At 43.5% G+C, this 21,966-nt stretch overlaps 1 protein-coding gene across 9 annotated transcripts in view; it reads right to left on the reverse strand.

Moving 5' to 3' along the window:
- The window catches only part of DOCK3 (dedicator of cytokinesis 3), a 612,097-nt gene that overhangs the window by 145,168 nt on the left and 444,963 nt on the right, over nt 1-21,966 (reverse strand). For all 9 annotated transcript variants that reach the window (XM_030569027.1, XM_030569026.1, XM_030569028.1 and 6 more), the window contains exons 16-22: nt 17,289-17,451; nt 16,621-16,727; nt 15,723-15,894; nt 14,682-14,779; nt 8,128-8,211; nt 7,632-7,732; nt 6,010-6,091 (exon numbers count right to left, since the gene is read on the reverse strand). In XM_030569027.1, the coding sequence (XP_030424887.1) occupies nt 6,010-6,091; nt 7,632-7,732; nt 8,128-8,211; nt 14,682-14,779; nt 15,723-15,894; nt 16,621-16,727; nt 17,289-17,451 (807 nt within the window). The remainder of the gene's footprint in view (nt 1-6,009; nt 6,092-7,631; nt 7,733-8,127; nt 8,212-14,681; nt 14,780-15,722; nt 15,895-16,620; nt 16,728-17,288; nt 17,452-21,966) is intronic.

A 21,966-nucleotide genomic window follows, 5' to 3' on the forward strand; every position in this document is an offset into this window, starting at 1 on the left:
ATTCTTTGGGTTGGCTCCAAAGTGGACTTTCTGACATTGAGCAGCAGGCCCAGCTGTCTGAACAAACTCATGGTGAACTGAACATGAGATTGCACCTGATCCCTGGAGTGACCCTGAATGAGCCAGTCATCGAGGTACAGAAACACTTGGATCCAATGTCAAACGAGTGAGGCAGCTATGACAACCGTACACTTTGTAAAGACCCTTGGTGCCATGGATAGACCAAAGGGAAGGACGGTAAATTGGAAGTGCTGTTGGTTGACCACAAAGCAAAGGAAACGCCTGTGCGGTGGGTAAATCGCTATGTAGAAGTACACGTCCTTCATGTCGAGGGCAGCGTACCAGTCTCCAGGATCCAAGGAAGGAATAATGGTCCCCAGGGAAACCATGTTGAACTTCAACCTTACCACAAATTTGTTGAGTCTGCGCAGATCCAGGATGGGCCGTAGCCCTCCCTTTGCCTTGGGGATTAGGAAATAATGTAAGTAAACCCCCTGCCTCTCAGTTCCCTTAGAACCTCCTCTATCGCTCCAATAGCTAGGAGCAGTTGCACCTCCTGTAGAAGGAATTGCTCATGAAGAGGGATGGGCGGGAGGGAGGGAAAAACAAATTTAAGGTGGTATCCACTTTCCACCATATGTAGGACCCAATGGTCTGACGTTATACGGGACCACGCATGGAGGAAATAGGAGAGGTGGTTGTTGAAAGGCAGGGAAGGATCCTGGTGCTCCGCCCTCGGGCACACATTCAAAAATTTTGTTTGGGCCCTGCCAATGGCTTGGGGGGAACCTGGTTCTGGTCCGTCTTTGTACCAGACTGTCTTCGCCTACCACCCCGGCTGCATCATCTAAAAGAAGTTCTGTCTCGACTGGGGGTTAGGGTAGGTGTGCTGTGGTTGGGGTCGAAAGGGCCTATGTTGCGTCACCAGGGTATGTATGCCCAGTGAACGCATGATGGCCCAGTTGTCCTTCAGACTGTGAAGCCTGGAGTCCGTCTTCTCTGAAAAGAGACCTTGACCATCAAAGGGTAGGTCCTGTATAGTCTGCTGGAGTTCCAGTGGGAGCCTGGAGACCTGTAGCCACGAGATGCGGTGCATAGCTATGCCTAAGGCTAGAGACCTAGCCACCGAGTCTGCCGCATGTATTGAGGCTTGTAAAGATGTCCCTGCTACCTTCTTGCCCTCCTCTAGTAGGGTCCCGAACTCCTCCCTGGACTCCTGAGGAATAAGTTCTTTGAACTTCTGCATTGAGTTCCAGGTATTATAATTGTATCAGCTCAAGAGGGCCTTGCTGGTTAGCCACTCTGAGCTGCAAGTCGTCAGTGGAGTAAATTTTGTGCTCAAATATATTCAGGGGTCTAGTATCCTCGGATTTAGGAGCGGGAGCTTGTTAGTCATATCTTTCTCTCTCGTTAACGGACTGTACAACGAGGGAGCACAGCTGGGGGTGAGTATACAAGTATTTGTAGTCTTTGGAGGGGACCAAATACTTCCTCTCTGGTGATTGCCAGATTGTAGTGGCATTAGCCTGAATAGTGCGGATAAAGGACAAGGCTATTCTGGTTGGTGGGTCAGCAGACAGACTGTCCACTACCGGATCCTCTATCTCCACCACCTACTCCACCTGCAGGCTCATGTTCTGTGCCACTGTGTGGAGAAACTCCTGGTGGGCACGGAGATCTATAGGTGGGGGGCCAGAGGAGGATGTACCCACCACCGCCTCGTTGGGTGAAGACGAGGAGGATACTTCTGGGGACGAATGGGTCCTGGGAAATGTCTTGTAGGGGAGGATCCGGCTGCCCTAGGTCCAACATGCTAGGGGCAGGGGCCTGGCCTGGGGGCAGGGCCGTTGCCTCCTAGCCACCCGAGGGAGGGCGACTCACAGTGGCGTCCAGTACCAGGGGCTCCAAGTAAGCAGAGCAAGAAACCCCCGAGGGGACACCCTGGGCCTGATGGTAAGCCCAAGGTATCCAAAAGGACCATTGCAAAGGTCCCTGACCAGGATCCTGGCCCTCATCCTGCCATTGGCTAACACCATCCACATTTAGGTTCTGGACTTGTTAGTCACTTCCTGCTTGGGAGGACCTCGAGGTGGGGTGGTATGGCCAAGGTGGAGTCGAGCACATTTGCTGTGTCACCTTGTTGTGCAGTACCGCACTGTGCTGTGGAGATGGAGATCGGCGCTGTGCTCTCGAGCAGTACTGCGATCCCGATAGGGACCGGCAGTCATATTGGTGCCCAGAGATGGATCAGGACCTTGATGAAGATTTATGGCTGGAACGGTGCCGGGATCGACTACGAGTAGATTGGCACTCAGACTGGCTTTGGGATCGGTGCTGGGAGCTGGACCGGTACCGACCATAACTGAGAAGTAGATCTTTGTGAGGTGGAGTGGAGCTGCGGGTGCGACTGGCACTGAGACGGTGATCCGTGCTGGGACTGCGGGCGGTGCCGTGAACAAGACCAGCGTCTGGATCGAGACTGTCACCGGGATTGGGACTGGGATCGGTGCCGTCCTATCTCACTCTGAGACAGAGGGCGCAGTATGGAGGGCTTTCCTTTTGAGGAATAGCCCATACCAGCCGTACCGAAGGCTATGATGGTCTCGACTTTGTGAGTGCAATGAGGTTGCACGCTGTGGATAATGTCTCTGGAATGGACGGCAGCCTGAGCTCAACCACGGTACACACCGGGGAGCTTATGTGCACCAGACTTGACGGCCCTTAGCGTTCCGAGTCAACAGTACCGGGGTTGATGCCTTTGCCAGACACTCCAACACGGGATGTGGCTCCGAGGGAAGCACAGGTGGCAACGGTGACTGCAAGGGGGCAGCAGATTGCTTGCGCTGCTTCTTCGGTCCCAGAGACAAGGAGAAATGCCATGCTGATAAGAGTGCTGGAGATGTCTGGTGCCAGGAGTCTTTGCCGGTGTCTGGATATGGCGCTGACCCTTCCGGTGCCGCAGGCATGCTTCGAACCAACAAAGTCAGCACCGGGTCTCGGTGCGGGGCCAAGGACATTGGGCTAAGTGACGCTTCCATAAGAAGCTGATTCAGGCGAAAGTCCCGCTCCTTTTTAATCCGAGGCTTGAATGCCTTACAAATGCGGCACTTGTCAGATTGATGGGATTCCCCCAGGCACTTCAAGCAGGAGTCGTGGGGTTCTCCCATAGGCATCAGTTTAAGGCAGGCTGAGAACGGTTTGAAACCCGGGGACTAGGCATCAGCCTGGGTACTGGTAGGGTGGGGAGGGGAGAAGCCCCTTACCCCCAACTACTATTTACACTAAGAAAAATAACTATTAAGTACTACTAAAGAACTAATAACAACTACTTAAAACTATTTACAACTACAAACAAGTGCTACACAAAAAGTTGGGGAAGTGGAATTCAGCTAAGCTGCGCTCCACAGTTCCAACGATCATCACAGGCGGTTAGAAAGAACTGAGGGGCCACTGGGTCGCCTGGGGTAGATATCCGGCGCTGTGAAGGTGCCATCCAGGAGGCGCCTCAGCCGACTCACCAAGTGTTGCTAGGATAAAAATCTTCCAACGATCGTGCACATGGCATGCACACACCTAATTGGAATTGATACGAGCAAGCACTCGAAGAAGAACTATTCCTGCCTGTCACAAGTGGAATTCTTTAACATTCTCACATCATGCATCTTGCCTGGTCAGCCAGTGTGAGTTCCAGAACTTGCTCTCTAAGATTTGCAACAGCCAGTAAGGCTTATGTTTGCAGAAATCAGTGGACTGATTTTAAGGACAAAGAATTGGGAAATGAGATTCATCAATAGTCCCAGCACAGTTTGAGAAGTCACAATCTTCAAAGTCTTCCATTATCTCTGGTACAGTGGTAACCTTGATCACATGGGTCAGTTCAACTTCCTTTTAATTTATACAACACTGTCTCATTAGTATATAACATTTGACCTGACCCAGAAACCACTTTCCTCATGATCCAGTTTGGAATCTTCCTCTTCATTTGCATCTTCCTTCTTTACAGAGTGCTCTGAGTGTATTACAATTTCTGCCCTGCTTTGCTTACAGACTGCACCACCAAATTCCAGAAGTGACTGGAAGCAATGTGAAGTGACTTGAAATTCTCCATAAAAGGGAAAGGTCACTGTGACCCAAGGAAGAGGATTATAGGATTTGTACATTATGTTTCATAATCCTCTATGAAAAAAGGGGTCCTTAAAAAGACCCATGCTTCTGGAGGCAGGCAGCTATTGCTGCAATGGCTGCCCAGAATGCCCTCACGGAGTTAGGTAGAGCACTAGTTGTGGGTGCAAACACATGGCTGGGATGGCAGAAAAGCAGGCGCATGGACACTAACAAATCATGTTAAATGTTGGAAGTTCGGTTAGTCTACAAAATCACAGTTGTAGAGTGTAAGGCCCTTAGAGAAGTAAAAATCAATTGAAAGGCCCTGAAACCTTCTGTTTTCTTGAACGCTATTATCTTGGAGGCATTGTCTGACAATTAACAGAGACAAAAGAGACTTCAGTCCCTAACTGGAAATTAAGTTTCTGCAAGCGGCAAAGGCAAAATAGTGTGTGTGTGCGTGTGGCACCAAAGCCCTCTGCTTTAGTTTGCAAATACTCAATGAATCCTACTGTTTTACAGCACAGACACTATGAAGAACAAAAGATTGGAAATACAGCTTGAAGGAGGTGGTAGAGAACATTTAAACCCAGGGAAAGACTGTCAGACAAGCACAGAGAAATTAACAAAAAGTAATTTTTCAGGAATTAAGTACATTTTCTTCAAGTCTGATACCAGTCTTGTGATCGTAGGGACTTAAAGAAGTAGCAACTCAGAAGTGTGGACTCTTTGTTGGATTACTACTTGGTGAAACCTTCTACCAAAGGCTACACAGACAACTTGAAATGATGCTAGTAGCAGTAATGGTCCATCTCTATACAGATGCTTTACATAGCTCCTGAACTGAAGCTAATGTTCAGGATGCAGACACAGCAATTAACTCTAAAATGTGAAGTCAACAAATGGACCGTGACCTTACAGGCCTTTGACATAAAACTATCCATCCTTCAAAAAAAAAAAAAAGAGCATTCAAAGTCTGATCTGTGTCAGAGCATCATTAGCATAAATGTGAAGGTGTATACCAGCTGGAAATGTCATTTATGAGAAAAGGTGACATATTTCTGTTTGCCTGTCCCAGAATCTACTGAAAAAGGTTGGATCTGCTCAAGATGAAATGATCTATTTGAGAACCTATCAGTGAAGCCAACCTTCATTCCTCTGGGTTCAACAAAGGCGAACTCAGAAAGCAGTTTGTGTTTCTCCACCTAGTGAACATCTGAAAACCAAACTCTACGGACTTTCTATAGTAAATCTCTTAATCCTAGTGACTTTGAGTAATTGCTGTTATACTATAATTGTAGTAAAAAGGTAGTATTTTATTTGTTTTCTGTGGAACTGAACTAGAGCAAAAATGATTCCCCTGGTTCACGCACAGGGATGGGAAGCTGTGTTTTCTTTCAAAATCACGCTCTGTTCATTGACAACTGATCCATGCTCTATGGGATGATATCTGTCATTACCATGGTCCACTCAAGGGTCCATTTACTGTTAAAATAGTCTAGAGCTTCATCCAGTCTGTGTCACTGCCAGATATAAAAATCAGAACTACAGACTCCCAGTCTGTACTCTAATCGCTATAAAATGTTACTTTTATAAAGGTGAAATTTACTACTGTGCAGAGGGCCAGCACAAGGCCAACACTGCACAAAAATATCACTTAAATTCACAAAATAGGGTTTTGGTAGGAGTTAAGGAGGCATAGACCTTGTACTGCCCTCTGCACAAGGGTGAATTTCACCTTAAGATTAGAATTTGAGCAGTTTTTGACAAAAAGTTGAAATTTGCTCTGGACAAATGAGTACTGGAAATCTGTTCAAGAACAGGTTTCATGTGCCTTAGAGCAGCCTCAGCTGTGTAGAAGCCACAGCTACATTGAACATACAGGTATTTACAACAAACACATACCCTCATTGCTTCCTGGATATGATCTTGTCGTACAAGCTCAGCTGATCGGTCCATGTACCACTTCAAACATCGGATCAGTTCTCTGAGTAAAAGACACATTGACAGAAACATCAAGCAATTAACTGAAAGTGGCCAACCCTGAAACCTTTTGTTTTTCTTTTTAAACGACTTGGCAGTTGTTTCCTTAGACAGCAAGAAATGCAATGTGCTCTCTTGTTACATTCACTTCTAATAATTAGGCACATTAGTCTAAACAACCAAGTTTACAGTAATGCATATACATTAATTTAAATGTAAAAAAGAAATTTCTGACACCAAAAAATAACTCTCCTTTCATAATTAACTCAGACGGCAAGAAACAAAGAATCAAAAAGGGGTTATAACAAATCACTTCAAATAAAGAAAATAATCAGTTTACAGAAAATAAAATACATGTAGTATTTCTCTTTGGCTAAGCAATCTGAGTAAGGCTCTTATAGATAAGCAATTTTCAGAAACTATTTGAAATTGGAAGAGACCAACTTATGCAAAAACAGAGAGAAAATACCTCCATCTAATTTCCTAAAGTGCACAAGACTGTTTAGAATGCCCTGAGGTATTACATATGCTGAAGAACAAGTTTGTTTAGACACCAGCTCATCAAAAGAAAGTAGAACTGTAAATAACATTTCTCTTAGATCAAAGATGACACTGATTATTAAAAATTGTGAAACTGCTTTCTCATCATTCTGAACTTCACTGTGCTTTGTGATCCCATACCAAGCATACAGTTTCCAATCTGTTTTAAAAGAACATTTTTAATGTAACCTATTTAAGATTTTTTCAATACACTATAGCTTGAGACTCCTATAATATCAGGATCAAGAATGATGGAGCTAGAAGATCGTTGTCTTCACTTTGTTTTGACCCAGTTTGGGAGCCACTAAATTATGCACAAGAAGCAATTTGGAAGAAAGGTAAATTACAATCCTGGCTAATAATTGCTACTGCTTTCTAAATCTGGAAAAGAAGGCTCACCACTCTTTTGAATGTTAATGGAAATTAATTTTCTAATTCTCTGTTGAAATGAACATTCTGCCTTTAATCTCACAGAATAGAATACCTTGATCTAATCTGAATATTTGCCCTCTTCTTTGAAACTAGCCATAAGAAAAGGTATTAGAGAATAGGTGATTTGTCTCCCTAAAGTGGAAGCTATTGGTTTTGTGCCAGTGGATACATTCCTGATAAGAAATGTAAGAATCATTTCCATGATCTCTGCTTAAGTTTCATGCAGGCCTCAAGTAGCCAGCATCCTTCTAGTATAGGAAGGATGGATGCTCTATGGGGCCCATCAAACAACACAGCCTCTAATTAGTTGCTGCTGAGTGACACGAAGTACTTCCTCACTTCACAGCATTCCTAGCCCCTGCAGGATAAGACTGGAACTAGGACTGGCATGACATTCAGCAACTTCTCTCTGTGGCTAGATTTAGAAGTCATGCTATGATTTTTTTTCTCCAGAATGTTTGCTTTTGAATACCAGATATACTCTGCTACTGTAAAAGTGATGACTCTGGTGCCCATACTACTCAAAAGTCTGAGAGTGTTACTGTACGAAGTGATGACAAAACACAACCTACTTGTAAGCCAGTGCTCCTGCAAAGTGTTTCTGAATATACATATCCATAACAGGTCGGAAATGGAAATACTTGCTGTCACGTAGCAGATTTATGATGAACACCTGCAGAAGATAGAGAAGGGAACCCATAACAGAGCAAACTGCACATGTTACCTGGGATTAAATGAACAAGCTAAACAGGCTAAGAAACAGTCAGATGTTAATGCGTTTTTTTCATATGCTGACAATGGAAATGCTCCTCTCTGACTTATTGTTTGCCCCTCCCATACCGATGGATGTAATCCTTCTCTCCTCACATTTTGGCTATGGTTATTCTACTCCTTGCACCCAATAAAGTTACAAAAAAGTACAGGTGTACAACCTCCAGCTGAATCTCTCATACATTTTAAGGTAATAAGATAATAGCAATAAGGCATGGTGATAAGGTAATAAGAGCACGGGAAATACTGACCAACAGAGAAAGAAAACTACTAATTTAATGGAATGGGGTTACTTACCAGTGACTGGAAGACCAACAGGCCATACTTTTCTGTGTTGTCATCCAAAATCACAAACAACGTGTCTAGAATATCTTGCAGGAACTGAAATGGTAGGAAGAGACAGAGAATTTAAATCTACAAACCCTGCTTACATTCAATAGCACTGCTTTTATTCTCAGATGTGTCATACTTTCCTATGCCTTTACCACCATTCTGCAGGAACAGACCACTTAAGATTCATCCATAGTATGTGTATGAAAAATTACTCATTGCCAAGAATGTCTCCCTTCCCTTTACAAAGAACAATTATAAAAGAAAATGACAGAAAACAGAAAAAATATTTTATTACAAACTATTTTCACTTAATTTACATAGTGTTTGCCTTTCACTGTCTCTGGGCAGATCAGCAGTATTGCCCAAGACTGACAAAACTGTTCACTATTCCGCAGTCCTAACCTCATGTCAGATAGCATTCCACATCTGATACAAGCACATCCACTGATTCACAGTAGACAGTAAATGTTTCAAGACATTGTTAGTACAAAATGGTTGTATTTTACAGGACAGACATTCAGGTTTTTGTTTTTTAAATCAAGTATCTGTGCAACAATTTAGCTATATAATGTCAGCCCCTTTTGTCCATGACATGGCAGACTGCTCAGTGTGCTGATCTCCCATTGCTTTCCATTTCAATAAACAGGACCCACTGGAGAAGAAGATAGCGAAGTGACAGTGCTATAGGTAGGGTGACCAGATTTCCCGATTTATAGGGATAGTTGGGGCTTTTTCTTATACAGGCTCCTATTACCCTCCACACCCTGTCCCGATTTTTCACCCTTGCTGTCTAGTCACCCTAGCTATACGTGAAACTGATAGCTGGCATTGTAGGTTAGCTTTGTGCAATCTATTCCACCGGGTTCTCTGATGTGGAAAAATAAGAAAAAAACCCCAAAATGATTTATGAAGTTCCCGAAAAAAAGATACAGCTGTCACTGAATGGTAGTGAATTCCAAAAGGGAGTCAGACACCACTTCACTTGGAATATGTTAAGTCCACATATTTTTTACGATTTCCAAAAGAAAAATGATCCCTGTGCAGACCCTTGCTGTACTGCATTGAACACAACATTTATTCTCAAAATTATGGAATTTTGTGAAGAATTCAAATATGGACATGGAGGAGTAGGCCTGTTTTGCTCATAGTCATATAAGTCAACATTCAATAATTAGTATTGTTCAAAAATGAGTACTATTAGAGTGGACAGGTTTTTTGGGTTCACTATCCTAGAGCTCAAACACACCTCCTTCCAAATCTCAAATTCTGCAAAATAAATTGCAGAAAGAGCTCTCTGCATTTCTGGAACTAGTGGAAGGGATAGCTACTGTCTTCATATCTGGCATGCATATGTCCTTCGCCAGGCTCACAAGTGTGTGAATGTATTCTGAAATATCATCTTTGATCTGGAAAAGCCTGGGGCATGTAAGATAACAGAAGAGTTGGAACTCAGCACAATAGAGATTGCCAAAATTTGTTTTTGTTCTGTATTGGAAGGAAAACAAAACCTTTTTAATTTTTTTGCAAAATGAAATTGTCTCTAAACATCTATGTTTGGATTGAAAAGGCCAGGTTTTCAAATTGGGGTTTCTCTCTCTCTCTCCTTGGAAATGACCAGAGAGTCCACTCTGGACCTTGGAAATGTTCTTGTTAAAAACTTAATCAAAATATATATATATGTCTGTGAAACATTTCAGTGTTGGTGAAACAGCTTACTTTGATGAAAAAACATTTTGTGAAAAATGTTCTGACCAGCTCTAGTTTTGAGGACTAAGGAGAGATTTGGAAAAGTGGAGAGAGATAAAGAAGGCCTCTTGTAGATTGTTAAGCAGTTGGTGTCATGGTAAGGGAGAATGATCTACTTGCTCTGAAGGGAAGGATCTGGGCAAGACATAGAAGAAAAGAGACCTAAAAAGTTGAAATAAATCTGATTAGCCATCTGGCATTTTCTGAGCCTATTCAGGTCCAAATGTTGAAATTTTTGAGGTTTCTCAGTCATAACTAATAGCCACCAGGTTGTTGCTTTGTGAACAAGCAGAGCCGCATATTTAGCTCAGAAATCAAACTGTCGACTGGAGTTTCAGTTCCATCATTGCCTCCATGCAACTAATGAATTTTTGAGTATTCTTGCTTATTTAGGAAGGGAGTTCAGAGACAGTCACCTTTTCAATATTTCCACACAAAAAAACATGGTTAATTTAGAGGTAAGATTGCTTAGCTGTACTTTCTCACAACAATGCAAATACTAAAATACAAGGAAATCATAATTTAAGGCAACATTCACCCCAAACACAATAATGGCTAGAGACCCCTTTTACAACTACAGACAGAAATCAAGTCTTTACACATTCATCCTGAACATACAAGCTGCAGACCCCCAGCAGACTAGACCTGAGAGTTCTCCCATAGCTCTTACAGGCCAAAATGATAGGTGAAGGTTATATAATCAAATAACAAAAAACCATCCAGGTTATTTTAATTTATAGACATAACAAAGAAGGTTTCCTTTCTTTCGTGTTGCAAGAATAAGAGGAGGATAAAGAGGGGTTAATTACCAGTACAGAAACTGGAATGCTTCGAGATGTTCTGTCCCTATGGATGCGCACGTGCCCATGAGCTTTTAATCAGAGATTTTTCATCAGCAGTATCTGTGGGTCTCACCTGCACCCTGTGCATAGTCATTGTCTGGACTGAGGGAATATAGGAAGGGGAATTAATCAATTAATGACGAGTTAATGATGGAATTATTGCTGCTAGGGATGCCATCCTGAATCTCTGCAATTTTTTTTAAAGTGTTTAGAGACCTGGGGTCCAGGCAGGAGTGCCGCCAGCTTTTTTGGCGGAAGTTCCCGTGCCCAAAATGGCACCCCCGACAGAGGTGGTGGACGGTCCCACCCCTGAAATACCGCCAACAACCGGGGTGGCTGCCGCCCCCCAAATGTTAGTGCCCTAGGCGACCCTCTAGGTCACCTTATGGGTTGCGCCAGCCCAGGGTCCAGGTTCAGTCTCCATCTCCCTTTCCAAAAGCGATGAGGAAGAGGGAATGGGACTGAACTGGATGGTGTAACCTGACTATAATACTTCAAGTATCCATCTGTCTGATCTGATGTATTCTGGGAGAGGTGTACATCACAGAGTAGCAATTGGGCAGGGTGGTGCACCACAGGATTCATAGTGAGGTGATTTGTGACCCTGGACGAAATAGTCAAAATGAACAAGAGGCTGTACTAGCAGCATCGAGAGAGGCCTGCAAAGAAGCTTTGGTATCACGTGGTGTAAAGAGGTTAGCTGGGGCTCATCCCTCTCCGGGGCAGCAGGGAGCCACACTGCCTCACTATACACTGTTGATGTCTTGGGGGAATTAGTCCAGCAGTGGGAGTCTCCATCGGCGGCTCTTGCAGCAACTGAAAGAAGCACAGTAAGTCCGGGCCCTAGGTCAGGGCAGGGCAACAGTGAGTCAGGTGCTCAGTCCCTCAGGTAGGGTGGAGCACTAACAGTACAAATAGTAGCAATAAGCCCAGGCCCTGGCTCAGAGTGTGGCAACAATGACTCAGAAGCTCAAGCCCTCAGGCAGGGGCTGAGCGGTAGTAACACAAACAGTAGCAATAAGCCCAGGCCCTGGGTCAGGGCAGGGCAACAATGGGGGTGTGGGGGAGTCGAGAGTGACCTGCGAGCGATGCTGCTACTGCGGGGCGGGGGGGGAGGAGGGAACACGATGGCATCGGAGCACGAGTTGGGCAGGAAGTGGGATTGGTGTCTGGCCTACTCGGTCGTCAAACTGGGTGCTAGTTTTGGATTAGGAATTGTTTTCTCAGTTATCTTCTTTAAAAGAAAGACACAGCCTGTTGCATTTGGGTCAGGGATGGGATTAGGAATGGCTTATTCCAATTGTCAGCATGATTTCCAGTCTCCATATCTTCTCCATGGCAAATTTGTAAAAGAACAGTGACTAATGACTTAAGAACATCCCAGTGGGACGAAAGGAGAAATTATGGTTATTCCTCATGGTTATTCCTGAAGTGCCCCTGGAGTAAGCCAACGTTCTTCTGAAACACTTATCGGTTGCTCTTTATACTCCAACAGGCTGTTTATGTACATGAAACAAAGTTTTGCATCTTGTTTTGTATTTTCTCTCTGGAAAGGGCCAGGAGGAACTCTTCTGAGAAATAAATAAAACAAAAGTGGACCCCTCCCCCTCCAAAAAAACCAAAAACCAACCAACCAACCAAACAAAAAACAATGAGTCAGGAGCTCAGGCAGGGCAGAGCAGTAGCAATGTGAACAGTAGCAATGAGCCCAGGCCTCCAAAGGACCTGGGAAAGGGGAAGACAAGTTGGATAGCAGGGGGGATGCAGGCCTTCCCACTCCACTGCGTCCCAGCCTGGGGCCCTAGCAGTGGCAGAAGACCTGCTGCTGGGTCAGTGGGGATCCTGGCTGCAACACACTGACATGGGTTCTGGCAGTGTTGCTGGAGAATATGGTCCCAGTGCCTGCTTTTCTTGATAAGTCCTCTTCTGTGAGAGCATTCTATAAAATTAGTCAGCATAAGAAGCTCAAGGGTTCCAGAAAGCCCAAAGTGGAGGTGTATAAGGAAAGCAGAAGGGACTGTAAGGATTCTCCTGCCAAGGTTGGCAGGTTGGAAGTTGGCTCATTCCAGGGGTCTTGTACTTACAGTACACTGCTGGAGAGGGAGGCTGGAATGGAAATGTAGTGGAATCCTGGACAGAAATGTCTGAGTCCAAGGAGGTGTTGCCTCCCTGTATCTAACGGAGGAGCTAGGAGTTGTTGGTACTGTTGGTTATGTCTGTACTGGTGGTTGTGTTGATACTGGATTCTGAGTTGGAACCAGTGGCTAACTTTTAGTGTGGAGGTGCACAGAAGCTGGGCAGTATGTCAGGATAGGTGGGTACATTGGTACTGGTAGGAAATCCCTGTGTACCTTTCAGTACAGAGGATTCAGGCTGTGACTTGGAGAGCCTCGTGACAGAGGAAACTGGTTGGTATCAGCAATTCTGGACACTGCTCCTCAGGCTGAGGTGAATTGAGTGGTACTGGAGACAGTATGGATGGGTGGTCCATATGTTCCTTATGCACAAAGCCTGAGGAGGGTGCCTGGATTGGGGTCAATGGCAGTTTTTTCAAATCTTCAGGTTGGAGGGCTCCAAGGGTACCGACAATCGTGCTGAACAATTGTCCTAAGACTTCTCAGTATGTGCACTGGAAGTCTTATTCATAAGTACCGACATCTTGATACCAGAGGAGGTAGAAGCCTAGTTGTACCCATCCTGCCTTCTCAATCCCTGGCCTTTGGGGTGACTTTCCCCTTCTTTTATATGCCACATATGGGGGTAGTGATGTCTGTTCTTTTTAGAGGGCTTTGAACTCTCTGAAGCTACCCTTTCTCTGCTCACCGGAGCCAAAGTCATCATCAGAATGCTCTGAGAGGTTGATGCAAATGTATGCACAGGGAGTTGGACCCTGAAGTGATGGTGGCTCTCAAGGACTGCTCCATAAGAAGTAACTTTAGTCTGTCCTCCCTCAGCTTCCTGGATCTGCTCCTGAAACCAGAGCAGACCTTACACTTTGTAGGATGTGGGACTCTCTGAGGCAGCCGGAATGCCCGTTGCCAAGGGGAAGGACCCATGGCAGGTCTGGCAGGGTTTAAAATCCAGGTTTTGGGGCATAGCCCAAGGAGGAAGGCTGCAGACAAAGGAGGTCAAAGGGCAGAGGCCCTTGCTGTGAAAAACAAGGGTGGGGGAACCTCCAAAAGCACAGCTTGTACCAAGAAGAAACAAAAATAAGAAAATAATAAAATAAATGGTCAGCTAGGTATGCTAAGCTAGCAGACACCACAATGCCCCCTCTCTAGCTACAGGTGATTGAAAAGGAACTGGAGCTGCAGTGGGTCTGCTCCTCACTAATATACCGTTGGTCCAGAGCACGAGGATGTGTAGGGAGCAGGCAGAGATGTGGACACTGCTGGTGAAAAATCTCTGATCAAAAGTGCCTGGATGTGTGTCTGCCTAAAGTGGAGCCCCTTTGGGACAATAACTCCAAGGAGAAGCTGTGGTTGGCAAGGATAATATGGATTTACTGTGCGTTTCTGGAGTTTAGGATTTTTGAATTACAGTGTTTTAAATTCCCAGCTTTCATACATTTATTTTCTTAAACTTGTCTAAATTCTCTTTCAAATGTATTAAATAACTGCAACATTCTAATGTTGTTAAAGATTAATGTGTAATGTTCAACATTATCTCAATCTTTAACTTTTTTTGGTCGAGGAATAAAGCAAAAACATGACTTTTCCTTATCTACACACTGAAAAAATATATATACAAAACCCTGAGCCCCCTAAAAAATACCAGGTACATAACATCTCAGATAACAGTCATATTATCCGGACTTTAAAAATTGACAGCAGAGAGTCAATCACAGGAAGGCCTCTTCTGGTTTGCTCCTTTGTTATCATAAAAAATAATTTTTCCATTAGTAAGAGTGACCATTAGTTGACTCAGTACCTTAACAATTTCCTCGCCATTGACATGCCTCAGTCTTCCTAGGATATCCATTACACGGTCTGGGTAAGCCTTCCATTTTAAGAGGGCAAGCAAGTCAACTGTAAAATGACACAAGAAAGGAACATGCACTCTGATATACTATAAAGCACAAGGACACTGAAGAATGTCTAGTACAGGCAGTACATAGCTGGGATACTAAAGTTCAGAATCAGTATGACAACTATCGAGGCCCAGACTGGCCATTAAAAGAAAGAAAGAAATGTTTCAGTTTTCACTGCACGTTCAGATCTTATCTGTGGTCTCTCTCCTGCTTTTCATGCAATATGATGAAAGACTGAAACACGGTATAAGTTTAAGTGAAGCCTCTAAAACAGTTAACAACAGTTCAAGAATCCTTCCCATAACAAAAGCTTGTGGGTTAGAAACACACACAGAACCACTCAAAATTTATAAACAAGTAAGGCAGGAAGAAACCCACCCCCAAAATGTGATAGAGATTGAAGAGACAATACTTGTTCCATGAATTACTCCTCAGCTCAAAAAGAAAACCTAAGGAGTAAACCTAGAAACATATCTTACATTATTGCGAAAGAAATGAATGGTGTTTAAAAAGTAAAGGTTGTATTTTGTCTTGATGTTGCATTGTGGGCAGCCACATTTCGCCCTCTGGTGTCTCTGAGGACTTGAAGTAAGCAACATCAAGCCTTGATCACAGAAACCTTCAATACAAAGCCCAACAGAGTTAATTTAGAATTGAGTAAACAAGTTAACTTTGAATTTATTATTCTCATGAGTTTAATCAGAATTAACAATGTTTTATCCTAGCCTTTGTGCCTCTATTTACAGAATATACCTGCTATCTCGGTTACAAGTTAGTATGCTCATTTCCTTAAAAAAACCCTTTCTCTACTCATTCCAGTAGCACTGGAGCTTAGTAAATATAAGCACAGCTAATATTAACCCATAGAAAAAAGGGACATTATAGTGAAAAAACAGAACATGTTTCAATGGCCTTGTTTTCAGAAGGGACAGTTATGGTACCGTTTTGGGTGAGTTTGGTGGAGGAGAGCTGGGTGGAGATCGAGAAGGTCTCTTTGGTACTACGCTGGAAAATGAGGCTAGAAGGGATGTTAGGGCAGCCGTTGTAGTCCTCTTTGCAGCAGGGCAGCCCCAGGTACAGAGCATGATTATTAAATGTGCTGTTCTCATCACACTGCAGATACAGAAAGGAAACTAAATTTTACCCAGCTGATTTACTTTATCCCACACATTCATGACCTGCTAGCCTGAATTATTATTTGTATTATCATAGCATCTAGGATACCTAGTCATAAATCAGAATGCCATTGTACAATCCTCTGAGTGCACAGAAAATCTATACACAGAAGCCTATGCTTGCCATCCTCAGGTACAGTACATTAAGTCACTTGTGCTTAAGAAAATGTGGTCTCTCACTCACAGATCCCTTCACAACTTGTAAGGATCTTCCAGATGTAATGCATCTGTTTGAGAGCTATATATATACACTGAAGGAAAAAACTAGGGTAACCTTGTAAGGACAAAATTACTCTGCTAGGGTATTGCCGAGCAGGATTATGGTGTCTCACATTACTAGTCTTGTCCATAACAGCATGTTTTCAGAGCATAAAAGCGTATAGTTATAACATACCCTCATAGCATTCTTGGGTGGTTATGAATACTAGTGAGATTGAATTTAAAACCAGAGAGGAGTAACAAAGGTCATTATAATTTGAGGAGGATCCTATAAATTGGGATCTGTTATAAATAGGTTCAGAATCCTATCACTATTTCCTCATGTAATGAAAAACAGCATTATCAGAAATGCAATGACATTTACTCAAATGTATCTACACTGAAGTAGGGATAAATGAGTGGCAGGTCTGCAGTGCAGCATTAGAAGAGTTGTGAGCATTGGTACCTTATAAACATAAAGCTCATGGATATCATCCGATAGGGTGGTGCCATCATCCCTCATCAGAGGAGTGAATGCAAAGCCAAAAAGCTTTTTTTCTCCTTTGTCTTTAGCTGCAACAGGAAATAAAGAACACCGAGAAACATTTCTGCATATGCTGCAAGTGTGTGTGTGCATTTCCCCCCCTCACTCTCTACACTACACACTCACTCCTTAGCCTCTCTGTATTTCTAACAATCAATGCATGAAGCCACATCAGGATTAATTTTTCTATCTAATCTATCTATCTATCTATCGATAGACACACGCACTCTACTAGGTTGCAGTTTATGCTATTGACCACAAAATTAGTCTCTACAAATGTAAAACAGACAAGCCTTTATCAAGATTGTGTTGACCAGAGTAAATCATATGCACAACTTGAAAAAACAATATGTCAAAGAACACAGTAGGAAAACAATATGGGAGTCTCTTGTACTGAATAGCATGTTCTAATTTAGACCCCTTTTTTATATTCTCTAACAACTCTTGATAGCACCAGAATCCTTAACACTGTACTTATTATACTTTAAGATTCCCTCCTCCAGTGACATAGCATTTTAATCTTCTACTTGTAATGGAAAGAAATCAACATTTTTAGATTTGTTTTGGACAAAGGATCATGTTGCACTCACTGGAGCAATGCCTGAACTCAAAGCGAAGGTGAGACCCACGGAACCTGTCAATGGGGATGGGTAGCTTGATAATTTCCCCCCAACGAGGGCTGTTACTGTGGTAGAGGACAAAAGAGTGATATGCACTTCTGTTTGGCTCTCCTGAGCCTAAACTGATACAGTCCTAGAACAAAACAAAAAAGAAAGAATAAAAGACATCACACTGCTACACAAGTCATTTTATTACATTGTGTGAGCCTCATGCTGAGGTTTCTGAAATCTAGTGTCTTTTTTTCTCTGTATAATTCATACCCTTCTGCAAACACAAGGACAGAGATAGAAGGAGAATCCTGGATGCAAAGGAATCTGAAGTTTTTTGAAGGGAGATTTTTAGACTGTGCTTTGGATCAGAGGTACAACTCTGGGACCTGTGTCTCAAGCGGCATTCAAACAGGATTTCTTTGCTTTCCGTTTTCCTCAGATTATTATTTAGTTTGACCGTTGTATCAAGTAAGTACAGGATATATATTAACAAAGAGACCAGAAGGAAAAAATGGGTAGTAACAGATAATTACTCACTTGTAATTAGGCTTCTCTGAAAACATTATTTAGCTAGATTCCTACTTTTGGGTCTCAGCTCACTAATGTGATTCAGGGAAGAACTCTCTGAGCTCTCAAATTTTTTTGGCTCTTTGAAGCACTGGCCATATAATCTCATTCTGAGATCAAATGCCAGTGCCCCAGTGCCCTTAGATAGAACATTTTATTTCATGTCACTGAGTAATGGCAAGCAAAGAACATTCAGGTTAATAATTACCACCTAATGATACCAGAGTGGATTCCCACTCTTGGAGACTAAAAAACTCTTGACAAATCTATACATTCTCAACCCATGGAGGAACAAAAACTGTACAGATCAATTTAATTTAGGAGTATCATGGAAACTTCCTGAATCTTCCATTCACAACAGGAGGTAGGACAGTTGGGAGAAATAGTGAGCAGGTGGCAAACAGCTGGGGAAAGGGCCGCATGTTCCCAAGGAGGAGACACTCCAGGGTTTGCATTGAAATACAGATATACAAAAAGGTAAAGCACAAGTGCATGCACTGGGCTGGACACTTGCAAAGCAACCTGGAAGATCTGACTACACCATACATCTTAAAACAAAGCAGAAAAAGGACAGCTGAAAGAATCTGCAAGGTATAACTTCCAAGAAAAATTGATTTTGTTTATGTTACCCCCATTCTCCCCCAGGAAAATAGTAACCCAGTATTTGGATTATTGATTTTTTGTTTTTTGGGTGGGGTAGGTTCGTCCCTTTTAATGTTTTGAGCTTCTCTATCAATTTGAAATAGGTATATGGAAGGAACAGAACAGAATGACTTCCAAACAGAACAGGTGCAGAAAATGGCAACTAGGATGATCCAAGGAATGGAAAACCCACCTTATGAGAGGAGACTCGAAGAACTTGGCTTATTTAGATTAACCAAAAGAAGGCTAAGGGGAGATATGATTGCTCTCTATAAATACATCAGAGGGATAAATATCAGGGAGGGAGAGAAGGTATTTAAGTTAAGCCCCAACATGGACACAAGAACAAATGGATATAAACTGGCCATCAACAAGTTTAGGCTTGAAATTAGATAAAGGTTTCTAACCATCAGAGGAGTGAAGTTCTGGAACAGCCTTCCCAGGGGAGCAGTGGGGGCAAAAAACCTAACTGGCTTCAAGACTGAGCATGATAAGTTTATGGAGGGGTGGTATGATGAGACTGACAATAACGGCATGAAGCCGATCTGTGACTGTTAACAGCAAATATCTCCAATGGCTGAGGACGGGACACTAGATGGGGGGGCTTTGAGGTACTACAGAGAATTTGTTCCCAGGTGACTGGCTAGTGGTTCTTGCCCACATGCTCAGGGTCTAAAACTGATCACCATATTTGGGGTCGGGTAGGATTTTTCCCCCTGGGTCAGACTGGTAGAGACTCTGGGAGCTTTTTTTGCCTTCCTTTATAGCGTTGGGGCATGATTTGAGGACTTCTGTAACTCAGCCTGAGGTTAGGGGTCTGTTACAGGAGTGAGTGGGTGAGGTTCTGAGGCCTGCAATGTGTAGGAGGTGACTAGAGGATAATGATGGTCTTTTCTGACCTTAAAGTCTACAAGATTATAATGTAACAGAATACTCTGGGGGCACTAGGACCCAAGTGCCCCCTCTCCCCAGGGAAAATGGCAGAGAGTAACCAGCCAGAAGGAACAAAGGCAGCCAAAGCAGGGAACACTGGATATTCAGACAACTTTCTAAAACTTTGACTGGATTTTCTGTGCCCTATGCTGACTGGAGGTTTGCTTAAAGGAGAAACCTGCATAGATACAAAATTTGTATCTGCATTAGATCCACGATCTGCAAAAATATTCCATGGATACAAGGTGGATAACTGTAGAGTTGCAGGGCTCTAGCTCCAACCCTCTCCCTCCTTCGCAGTCTCTCCACCTTAACCCCCCCTTCCCTATCAGCCTCACACTCATTCCCTACCCTTTATATTTAGCTTATCTCCTTCTAAGTAACCCCACAATAAATAAATATAATCATGTAACTAATATGACATTTGCTGCCATTACATTGTTCACACTGCTTGTGTATTATACCCTCTTCCCCAGCCCTGTGTCAATCTTGTCTATTTAGACTGTAGACTCTTTGGGGCAGGGACTCTCTACTACTGTGTATTTTTACAGTGCCTAGAACAATGGGGCTGGCTCTTAGGCACTACAATAATATATACAGTATAATCTCTTTAAATATTGCTAGAAGCTAGGATATAACAGATAAACTGATCAGCACTATAAGGAATTTATATCATGGAAGTAGATATGCAGTAAGATTGGATACAGGCCTGGGTGAATGGTTCAATACTGTGACCGGAGTTAGACAAGGGCGTGTGTTATCATCAATCCTCTTTGCATTGGCGATAGATTGGGTGATGAAGCAGACAATGGAAGGCATCATGGACGGTGTAAAATTGGTTAACAGAGACTAGTTACACAATCTTAACTTTGCTGACAACATTGCTTTACTGAGGCCAGGTCTACACTACCGGCTAAATCAGCACTGCTGTGATCCCTGCAGCGGGGTGGATTTAGCAGGTCTGATGAAGACACGCTAAATTGACGGGGAAAGCACTCTCCGATTGATTTGTCTACTCCACCTCTCCACCAAGAAGCATAAGGGAAGTCGGTGGGAGAGCGTCTCCCATCGACACAGCGCAGTGTGGACACTGCGGTAAGTGGATTTAGCTACACTGACTTCAGTTATGTAACTGAAGTAGTGTAACTTAGTTCAATTTACTGCCATAGTGTAGACCAGCCCTAAGTATGACGTGGAATGGAATGACTGTCCTTACATCAGAGGTAGAACAGGAAGCAGCAAAATTTGGACTGAAAATAAATGCAGAGAAAAAACAATATTATGAAAACAGAAAACTGGACAACAGATACAAAGGTGTACATGGATGGAAAAGAAATTGAACAGCTAGAAATGTTCTATTACCTGGGTGTGTGTGATGTCATTCAAAGGTGGCTGTGATAAACATATTCGCACAAGATTAGGAAAAGCAAACACCACTTTTGGAAGGATGACCAAATTTGGTCAAACAGATCTTCACACCAAATGATAGGTCAGATTATACCATGTGATTGTACTGAGCATGTTTCTGTAAAGAGCAGAGACATGGCCAATGACTGTGGCTAACAAAAAGAGATTGGAGGCTTCCCATCAAAGATGGTGAAGGAAAATACTGAATATTTCACGGAAAGACAAAATTACAAATATAAGAGTAAAGGAGCTGAGAGAGCAGGACATGTTATAAAATATCATCAAAGAAAGACGAGTCAGCTGCCTGGGATATATATACCATAGGGAAGACGAGACATGCTAAGCAAGTATTGAAATAGGTATCTGAGAAAGGAAAGAGAAAGCAAGAAAGGTCAAGGAAGAAATGACAGAAGACAGTGCCAGAGGACACTGAATGATCTGGCAGCAGCTGGGATGAAGTACCACAACAACTGGTGAGTAACCATAATCAGTGGAGGAACTAGACTTTCCAATTTGTCAGCAGCTCAGGAGGAACTAAGATTAAAGGTGAGGTTTCTCTCTTTCTGCATGTCCCCTCACCCATACAGCAGATTTTTGTATATCAGTGTTTCCCAAACTTGGGACACTGCTTGTGTAGGGAAAGCCCCTGGCAGGCCGGGCTGGTTTGTTTACCTGCCCCGTCCGCAGGTTCGGCCAATCGCGGGTCCCACTAGCTACGGTTCTCTGCTCCAGGCCAATGGGAGCTGCTGGAAGCGGTGCAGGGATGTGCTGGTCACTGCTTCCAGCAGCTCCCATTGGCCTGGAGCAGTGAACCTCAGCCAGTGGGAGCCGCAATCAGCCGAAAAGACGGTTACTCACCTTTGTAACTGTTGTTCTTCAAAATGTGTTGCTCATATCCATTCCAGTTAGGTGTGCGCGCCGCGGGTGCATGTTCATCGGAAGATTTTTACCCTAGCACCTCCGGCGGGCTGGCAGGTCGCCCCCTAGAGTGGCGCCACTATGGCGCCTGATATATACCCCTGCCGGCCCGTCCGCTCCTCAGTTCCTTCTTGTCGGCTACTCCGACAGTGGGGAAGGAGGGCAGGTGTGGAATGGATATGAGCAACAC

The sequence above is a fragment of the Gopherus evgoodei genome, chromosome 7 (genome assembly GCF_007399415.2).
Source record: "Gopherus evgoodei ecotype Sinaloan lineage chromosome 7, rGopEvg1_v1.p, whole genome shotgun sequence".
Classification (NCBI taxonomy): Eukaryota; Metazoa; Chordata; order Testudines; family Testudinidae; genus Gopherus; species Gopherus evgoodei.